This window comes from Myotis davidii, unplaced genomic scaffold (genome assembly GCF_000327345.1).
Source record: "Myotis davidii unplaced genomic scaffold, ASM32734v1 scaffold441, whole genome shotgun sequence".
In the NCBI taxonomy this organism is placed as follows: Eukaryota; Metazoa; Chordata; class Mammalia; order Chiroptera; family Vespertilionidae; genus Myotis; species Myotis davidii.
Genome location: NW_006291818.1, coordinates 1514729 through 1524519, shown reverse-complemented (window position 1 = coordinate 1524519; position 9791 = coordinate 1514729). Strand labels below are relative to the sequence as shown.

The 9791-nt window shown below is 42.6% G+C and overlaps 1 protein-coding gene across 1 annotated transcript in view; it reads left to right on the top strand.

The window, feature by feature from the left end:
* The window catches only part of CGNL1 (cingulin-like 1), a 107876-nt gene that overhangs the window by 887 nt on the left and 97198 nt on the right, over positions 1-9791 (top strand). Inside the window, 6 exon segments of the mRNA XM_006765240.2 lie at positions 1-756; positions 1976-2070; positions 3849-3954; positions 7088-7189; positions 7763-7911; positions 9040-9175. Of these exon segments, the coding sequence (XP_006765303.1) occupies positions 1-756; positions 1976-2070; positions 3849-3954; positions 7088-7189; positions 7763-7911; positions 9040-9175 (1344 nt within the window).

Genomic DNA, 9791 nt, shown 5'->3' with positions numbered 1-9791 from the left:
TTCCGGCGCCAGGACTCCGCGGGCGCCGTCCTGGACGGGGCGCGCTCCCGGAGGTCCTCCTCCACGTCCACGACGCCCACCTCGGCCAACTCCTTGTACCGCTTTCTGCTGGACGACCAGGAATGCGCCCTCCACGCCGACAATGTGAACCGGCATGAAAACAGAAGGTATATCCCCTTCTTGCCGGGAACCGGGCGGGATATCGATACGGGATCGATGCCCGGCGTGGATCAGTTGATCGAAAAATTCGACCAAAAACCTGGGCTGCAGAGAAGGGGCCGGTCTGGGAGGCGAAACAGAATCCACCCCGAAGACAGGAAGAGGTCCCGGAGCGTGGACAGCGCCTTTCCCTTCGGCCTCCAGGGGAACGCGGAGTACCTGAGCGAGTTCATTTTTAAAGAAAAGGTGAAGCCATCAGGAATGTTCCATAACAGGCTGTTTAAAGGGCCCAGGGTACAGCTCTTACCTAGTGTTTTTTAAATCTTGTCTGAGTAAAATCAGAGCAGTGTTTCCCAGCCGCAGGGGGCCCACCCCAGGCCTCCCCAGCAGAGCAGAGATGGGAAAGCTCTGGAAAGCAAAGGGGGCCAGGAAAGTGCCCCGGCGCGTGCAGCCTCCCTCCCAGCGCAGAAGAAGGAGGAGGAAATCAAAACGGCCACTGCCACGCTGATGTTACAGAACCGCGGGCGAGCGGCGTCGCCTGACTCTGGTGCCAAGAAGATTTCTGTGAAGACGTTTGGGTCCACCTCAAATACCCAGGTAAGACTAGGGTGTCTTTTTCCCCTCCCTTTTTAATTCGGGCAGCCTCATGCTACAGGGGGCTAGAGCAATATATACCTGCATCTGGAGTCGGTGATTGCACATAGATTTTTTTAAAAAAAAATATTTTGTATTTTTTAGAGAGAGAAAGGGAGGGGGGTGGGGGAGAGAAATATCAATGTGATGTGACAGGAAACCTGGCCATGTGCCCTGACTGGGAATGGAACGGGCAACCTTTCAGTGCATCAATGAACTGAGCCACAAGGGCCAGGGCACACGTGGATTTTAAAAAGTTTTTCCTAAAGATATGTCCTACTGCTGATTGTATGGTTTTCTTTTCTTTCTTTCTTTTTTTAAAATATATTTTTATTGATTTCAGAAAGGAAGGGAGAGGGAGAGAGTGAGAGAAACATCCATGATGAGAGAGAATCAAGGATTGGCTGCCTCCTGCATGCCCCACACTGGGGATCGAGCCCACAACCCGGGCATGTGCCCCCCGACCGGGAATCGAACCCTGACCTCCTGGATCCTAGGTCGACGCTCAACCACTGAGCCACGTGGCCGGGCTGATTGTATGGTTTTCTAAGTTAATTCAAGTACAGTTAGATTTCCACTGGGGTCTTGTCAATAAAGTAATTTGTCAAACACTATAGAGAGGTTCGCCTTTACCTTTTGTATGGATGTGAAATCCGAAAGTAGGTGGAATGTGTTTCCACACAGAGGTTGGGTGCTTAGGTTTGTGTAGGTGTGTTAATTATCCTCATGAATTTGAGTGACTGGGCTAATTTCTGGCCCGAGAAAGTAGGTTAATCCTAATTTAAGCTTAACCCTAGTGATGGAATTTATTTAAGTGGTACATTTACTGTTTTGCTAGACACAATAAAAACATTAATGATAATGATAAAAATGATGAGAAGGTTAGTAAGTGTCAGGCACTATTTGTTATATGTTATAGGATGGGCACCAACCCTGTGAAGGCAAGTCCTATTAACCTCAATTTACAGGTGAGAAAATTGAGGTGAGGAAGTTAAGTACCTTGCTCCAGGTTACAGAGCTACTTACCAAGTGCTAGAGCCAGCTGTCATGAGGATCCTTACCTGAGGAATCGCTTTTGGAAAGTAGGAATGTGTTTGGAAGCGCCTGCTTTCGGGTTTTGCCTCCTGCCTGGAAACACCCTCTCAGCCTCCAGGGACCTAATGACGCCCTCCCTCTGTTCCAGGCCACGCCGGACCTGCTAAAAGGCCAGCAGGAGCTCACGCAGCAAACCAACGAGGAGACGGCCAAGCAGATCCTCTACAATTACCTCAAGGAAGGGTCAGTGCCTTTCCTTAAAGGAGCACAGTACTGTCATTTCTGCCGGGCCCTTCGTTTCCTTTTCTGGGGCCTTCTGCTTTGGCCCCTCCCTCGCCGCCCTGTGGGAGCCATTGGAGGGTTAAGATTCAATGGCTGGAGTTTTCACAACAGCATTCATTTAAATCTTGGGTGGTGGGAAGTGAAGATCAGGCAAGGGGAGTATAGGGAGTGATATTGTACTTGAAAAATTGAATGTATTTTAAAAAATGACTACACTGAATTTGTTGTTAAAAAAACAAAAGACAGGAAGGATGTCTGTTGTCCAGTTTTGAATGAAGTCTGCTGTCACCTCACTTCCAATCACCTCTTATTATTAGAAGTGACAAATAAAAACACCTCCTTCCCTCCCCAGAGTTGACATTGGCCAGGAGCCCCTGCTTCCAGTATTTTTAAAAGCACGTATGAGTCACTTAAAAGCAGTGCTTGCCACAGACTTATCTTGGAGGTTGAGTGTGCGTAATCTGGTTTCACTCCTTACTCAGATACCGATGGCGCTGGAATTCCAGGTCAGGAATTCGAGGTTCCTGTTTCAGTTCTCTCATCAGATGTGATTAAAAAGAGAAAAAGCGTTACAGTCTGACATGACTGGAAGTCACGTGGCAAATACTCACTGGTATCAAAACACTGTGTTTTTTGTATTGAGCCTTACAATTATTTGTCAGTAATAGTAGACCTGACAAAGTGGTCAGGCTCAAACTCTAAGATAAGGGCTCTTTTGGAATTAAAAAACAACAGTAACCAAAGAGATACTTTTATTCTTCTAGCTAAGAGCTAGTTATCAGTGCCTCCCTGTGAAGGGTTTTACCATGTTAAGGTTAAAGTAGAAGAACTTTCGATTTTTAAAATTCTCTAAATTTTTTTATATGTTTTTATTCATTTCAGAGAGGAAGGCAGTGAGAGAGAGAGATAGAAACATCAATGATGAGAGAGAATCATTGATTGGCTGCCTCCTGCAGGACCTCCACTGGGGATCGAGCCCGCAACCTGGGCATATGCCCTGATCAGGAATCGAACCGGTGACCTCTTGGTTCCTGGGTCGACGCTCAACTGCTGAGCTACACCTGGCTGGGCTCTCTAAATTATTATTTCTTTTTGTTCATGATCTGAGACAGACTTTAGTGGGAGGCACCTATTTAAGGAAACTTATTAAAAAACTATTTTTTCCCCTAATTGTCAGGTATGTGTGATAGAAGATGTGGTTGAGGTTAATAAGACTTCAGCCAATCATTACCTGTCAAAGTCTAGACAGAGGGCTGCTGTGTTGAGTCTTGGCTTGGGGATTTGTGTTTTTAGACATAGGCTAATGAAGTTAAAGATCACTGCAAATCATTCTTAAGCATAAGATTTAAAAGTAAAAATATATGGGCGTGTGAGACACACACAGAAGAGAAATTCCTTGTTGGAATGAATGTAATTCATTTGAATCAAACAGCAAATTACTACATTTTCACTGGATGTGTTCTCCAAGCTCATTTAGAATGTTGCTATGTCTTTTTAACATTTGAAAGTGGGAACCCCTGCCTCAAATTGAGTGGTAACATAGGACAGTTTATTTGACGAAAAAATACACCATCCACCCTGCTCATTTAACACTGGTTTTGTAAATTTCTGTAAAAAAAAAAAAAATCATGCCTCTTGCAATTTGTCTTCTTAAAGGGCTTGTCTGTGTGTCAGGGCACATAAAATATTCTAGGACCTGTGGTTTCCCCTCACTGTTGTTTTTCCTTTGCCTCTTCCAGAAGCACCGATAATGATGATGCCACTAAAAGGAAAGTCAACCTGGTCTTTGAGAAAATCCAGACTTTAAAGTCTCGAGCAGCAGGGAGCGCACAAGGAAGTCACCAAGTAAGTTGCAGTTTTGCATCTTGCAGAGGGCATTTAACACGGATGTGGCAGGCACATTGCTGTTTCTTCCGTCTGTACAATGGGTTATGGCACCAAGTGGGAAGTTTCCTGAGGAGTGAGCTGGACCTGAGATGGGAGATCTCGTTTTACATGTTATGAATTTATACTCTGCTTCTCTTTCTCAGAAAGGTTTTAGAGATATTTTATTTAAAAAAACACACCAACACAATGGAATGAAACAAATTTAGAAAGAGGAAATAAGAATAGAAAGAATTAAGCAAATTAATGGATAGATTTCATAGGCAGATTTGAAAGGTTGGTGTGAACTGGCTTGGCCCCAAACTTTGGAACTTCAGAGAGTAAAAAATAAGAGAATAAGAACAAGAAACTAGGGAATAGAGACAGGTGAAGCCAACCAGCATCAGGGGAAGGGAAAGGAAGGAGTGGAGTGGTGCCAAACTCTTTTAAAAAACTGTCCGTTTAACTGATTGTACTGAATTCGAGTTGGGACTTGGAGATTGCTTTTGTTAAAAAAGGATTCGTCTCATAATTGATGAACATCTGCTATATGTCACACACACCTTGTACCCTGAAAGGAAGTAGCATTTCAGGGAGACGACTGAACACTTGTTCCTCCGTCCTTCGCCGCTATGCATTGGGACCCATTTCTCCTCCCAGGGGAATTCTGCAAAGGCAGGAGAGAGAGGCTACCCAGAGGCAGGTGACGGGAAATGTGTCTATAGCTTCTTTTCAATGTTGGAAAAATTGGATAGAGGACATTTTTAGGCATCAACTACGACTTTTTCTCTACTGCTCAGTGTTCCCCTAACACTCAGCTAACCATGACTGCTGCTCTCCATCAAATAGAGATATATATGTATATGTGTATGTATGTGTATAGTTATGTGTATGGATGTGTGTATGCATATATATACACATATATGCATATGTATATGTACATATATATACATATACATACACATACACGCATACACACAGGAGTGGGCAAAAGTCAGTTTACAGTTGTTTGTATGAAAAATACAATAATAAATAATAATACAAGAATAAACTGTTGTATACTCACAACGTAAACCCACTTTTCCCCACCCCTGTATATAATATTTATTGTAGTACAAATATATTAACTGTTCCCACTGGGGAATTTTTAGGTTATACACTTTGCTTCAGGAGTGCTACGTAGTTGTTAAAATTAGCTTGGGATTTTTTTGCTAAAAGTCTTAAGTCTAAATTATCACTCTGACTCTTGCTTTTCATTTGCCTGCATATTCTTAGGGGGAATATATCCTTTGGTCTTTTTTGTTTTGACATGCTTTGGTCTTGATGTTAAGATTGTCATTGTGGGTCACAGACTAGGGGTATCAGGATAGCCCTTCTGGAGTCACTTAACACTAATGGTGTCTCAAAAGATTATAGAATTCTCTGAAAGAAGGGAAGGCAGGGTGTTGTAGGTAGAGGGAATGGCACAAGCAAATATAAAATGTAAAGAGGCACGTGTTAGCTATGTTTAGGGATTGGAGGTAATTTTGTGTAGCTGGAGCAGAGAGCATGTGGGGACGAAGCACCAGGTAGGAAAGACCTCAGAAATCGTATAAGGAGTTTCCGTTTCAGACTGAAGGTGATGGGCCACCACTGATGGACTTTACACAGGAATGCATAGCGCCATATTCCTAAGAATTCATTCCTGTTGTAGCTTTCTGAAAGAGGTGAGATTAGAGGAGGGGAGACCAGTTAAGAAGCACTGGGAATCAAGTGCGAGGCGGTGAGAAGGTGAACTAAGGCCCTTAGACTTCTGGCTCTGATCACAGTGCCCTGACAGCTTAATTGCCCATGTTTTCCTACTCCCTCTGCCTCCCTCTTATTTTCTGAATCTGATTATTCGCTGGCAAAGGCCAGTTAAGTGGTTTTCTGTGGGGGAATTTAGGACCCTCTCCCATGTGGACTGAGACCATCTTGGGAAACGATAGTAAAGCAGACAGGGGTTCTGCTTGGGAAGGAGCGCGTGCAGGTTCCCTCGTGGGTCGGGTTTAGATTTCTAAAATGGATTGCTCTCATTGTATCTGAGAGAATTGGAAGTCCTGCGTTTTTGTTGACTGGGGGCTCTGGTTAACTTCACAGGAGTAAGTGAGGAAATACCTCTTTCCAGGTTCATCAGGCCTGGATTCAGATGCATGAGGGCCAAGTCACTGCCTTTTCCAGCTTTGATTCCTGCTTTTATCCCCCTTCCTCACCATGTAGTTTTCTAACCACTTTGCTATAGTTTTTTAGCCAAATCCTTTTGAGAACATCATCCTATTATTACATCCATGGAAGAAAAAAATGAGATCCATTAATATTCATACTCAATCAGAGATGCTTCCTAATAGACTCTTTAATCAGATCCCTCTTCATTCTATCTCTCTCCATTATGGAAATGTGACATCTAAATGTGACATCTGTAAGCCAGGTTAGCCAGCTTACAGTTATTTACTGATCCTTTTGAGAACATCATCCTATTATTACATCCATGGAAGAAAAAAATGAGATCCATTAATATTCATACTCAATCAGAGATGCTTCCTAATAGACTCTTTAATCAGATCCCTCTTCATTCTATCTCTCTCCATTATGGAAATGTGACATCTAAATGTGACATCTGTAAGCCAGGTTAGCCACCTTACAGTTAGTTATTTACTACTTGCATCCAGGCATATACAGAGTGAGGGATAAAAATATCATTGATGGTGATGGAGCAGTAATTCCCAATCTAATGAAAAGTTTGTAATAGATTTTTACACAAAGGGCCTTAGGAACACAGAGACATGGGCTTTGGGTATTTATGCAATAAATGAATCTTCACAAATACTTATTTTATCTTTTACATTGTTTTATTGGGTATAACTTACAGTAAATTGCACAAATCTTAACTGCGTAGTTCAAATGCAAGCACCACCCAGATCAAGATACAGGGTACTCCCATCATCCCAGAAGGTTTCCTCGTGCCCCTTCTCTGTAGGGATCTACATTGGAATCTTAAGATTTTAGAGTTACTGCTCTGATTATATTTTGGGGGAAAGAGAATGAAAATAAATCATCTTGAACATTTCAATGCATATATCTTTGCAATTAACTGTAGGCTTCTAACTCTTCGTCTGAAGTCAAAGATCTGTTGGAACAAAAAACCAAGTTGACCACAGAAGTGGCTGAACTTCAGAGACAGCTTCAACTGGAAGTCAAGGTATCTGATTTTTCCTCAGTTATTTTTTTCATTTCCTTCTTGACTGGTAAAGAATATTTTAAGTACCTTGGGATGCCCAAGTGAATTGAAAGCCAATATTCCCCCCCCAAAAAAGAAACATTCCTCTCATCACAGAAGTAAATCCCTGTATATTTGGCTCCTACTGACCAAAGAACTTAAAACAACAACAACAAGAAAAACAACCCAAAGCATATAGCAACTGTTTGCTTTGACAGAGAAAAAGAATCACTATTGGATTCAGTCAGGCCAGTAGAAAATGAAATGCTTATAAAATATTGGAACTGAGTAATTGAAATAGTACAATGAAATTTAGCTGTGTTTGTTTCTCTTTTAAAAGTATTACAACTCATTAAATATGTAATATTGCTTCTAGTTACACACAACTATACCTTAATTAAGTAGTTTGATTAATAATTAACGACATCACTAATAATTAATACTGTAAGTGCAAAGACGCCGAGTCCATCAGAGTTTAGAAGGATGTATTGTAAAGTTTCAGCATAACATAATTGTATGGTGGAAGCACTCTAAAATCACATGTATTCATATTAGAATCAACAGAACATCAAAGAAGAGAGAGAGAGAATGAAAGCAAACTTAGAAGAGCTCCAGAGCCAACACGACCACAAGGAGAAAGAGAACTCGGTGCTGCAGCGGCGGCTGGAAGAGAGTGAGGGGGAGCTCCGCAAAAGCCTGGAGGAGTAAGTCCTGGGCCGAGGGCCTGTCCTTCCTGGTTCTTCATCTGATGTGGCCAGAACCTTTTTGTCCATTTAGTACTACCTGGTCTTCCAAATATTTACAGCGGCTGCCCCCTCTTCCTTTTCTCTCTGGTAAGCAGAAAGATTAATAATTTTGAAATTCGTACACCGTAAAGGATGTCTTGTAAAGTTTCAGCCCTTAGAGTGGGCCTATAGTAGGTAAGTGAGAAGCAGGGAACGTGGATTGGTGATATCTCAGGACTGAGATTTCAAGGGGCCTGGGCCCAGCCTCCAAAAAGCACATCACGAGACCCCCATCATCTCCCGGCTTTGGATTCTATCCTGGATGGTGCTGGACTCTGTGACCTGTGTTTATATTTCTGTTGCATCTGCAGAGATGGGAAGTCAAGCCCACTGGCCGTGTCACTGTGGCCGTGTCTTAAAATCTGTGCAAAAGAGATCTGAAACTGAGGTCGGAAAGGGTGCAGTGCTAAGAAGCCCTGTGGACACGATGGAAACTTTAAGTGAAGGTTAGAGCAGGAGTGAAATCTGGAGGAAAATTCAAGAAAAATAGGACATTATGTAGTAAATGCATTTAATTGCGTTGGCAATTTTGATGGTGTAGTTTTTGCTTTTAAGACATTCTTAGAGGTTAATTTTAGAAAAGAAGTTGGTAAGAAAACAATCAGAAAGTTTAGGGGGGTAGTAAAGACTTTACAGTATAACAAGGTAGAATCGTTGTGAATTTGATTTAGAGCAGAGGTTGGCAAACTTTTGTCAGATAGTAAATACTTTACAGTTTATGGGCCATATGGTCTTTGTTGGAACCTCTCAATTCTGCCATTGTATTGTGCAAATGACTGTAAGCAATACATAAAAGAATGAGCATGGCTGTATTCCAATAAAACTTTATTTATAAAAATGGGCAGTGGGCCAGATTGGCCCATAGGTTGTAATTTGCTGACTCTTCTGGTCTACAGTCCTGTGTGGGGGGAGGGGGATGTGGACGGGGGAGAGTGGGAGGCTTCTTGGGGCTTTAGATGACTCTGCTTGAGCACCTGGGGGTCTGCAGTCAGATGGGATGAACGTCAGCAGAGCCCGAGGTCTGTCTGAGGGACTCCTTCTTGTCAGGCTGTTTCAGGTAAAGATGGAGCGGGAACAGCACCAGACGGAGATCAGGGATCTGCAGGACCAGCTCTCGGAAATGCATGATGAACTGGACAGCGCCAAACGATCCGAGGACAGGGAGAAGGGGGCTCTGATTGAGGTAAGGGGCCGGTGGGGTCAGGTGACAAGATAGGCCCCATCTGCCTGAAGGGGGTGAGTTGGTGGAGGTGGGATGGGGACTGAGTACCCTGAGCCATATTCTGTTTTGTGTATTTACCACACCTGTGCCTGAGGTTAGATTCTGTAAGAGCGTCACGTGTAATAGTTTTTAAACATTGTCTTAGGAAAACTTCCACCATATAGAAAAGTAGACAGGGTACAGCAGTAACTTCCACAGAGCTCCAACCCAGATCCAACAGTTGACAACATTTTGTGATATTATCTCCACTTATTCATCTGTCCATCCATTCATTCTTCTATTTTTTTTCATGCATCAATTTATCCATCTTTGCTGAACAATTTCAAAGCAAATTATAGATAACACCATGCCTCACGCCTAAATTCTCAAGCACACATCTTTGAAAATTATGGAATTTTCTTACAACCACAATACTATTATAACACCTAAAAATTTAATAATTCCTATAATATATATACAATATACCGTATTTGCCGGCGTATAAGACGACTGGGCGTATAAGACAACCCCCTAACATTTCCACTCAAAATACAGAGTTTGTTACATACTTGCCGTATAAGACTACCCCCCTCCCCCC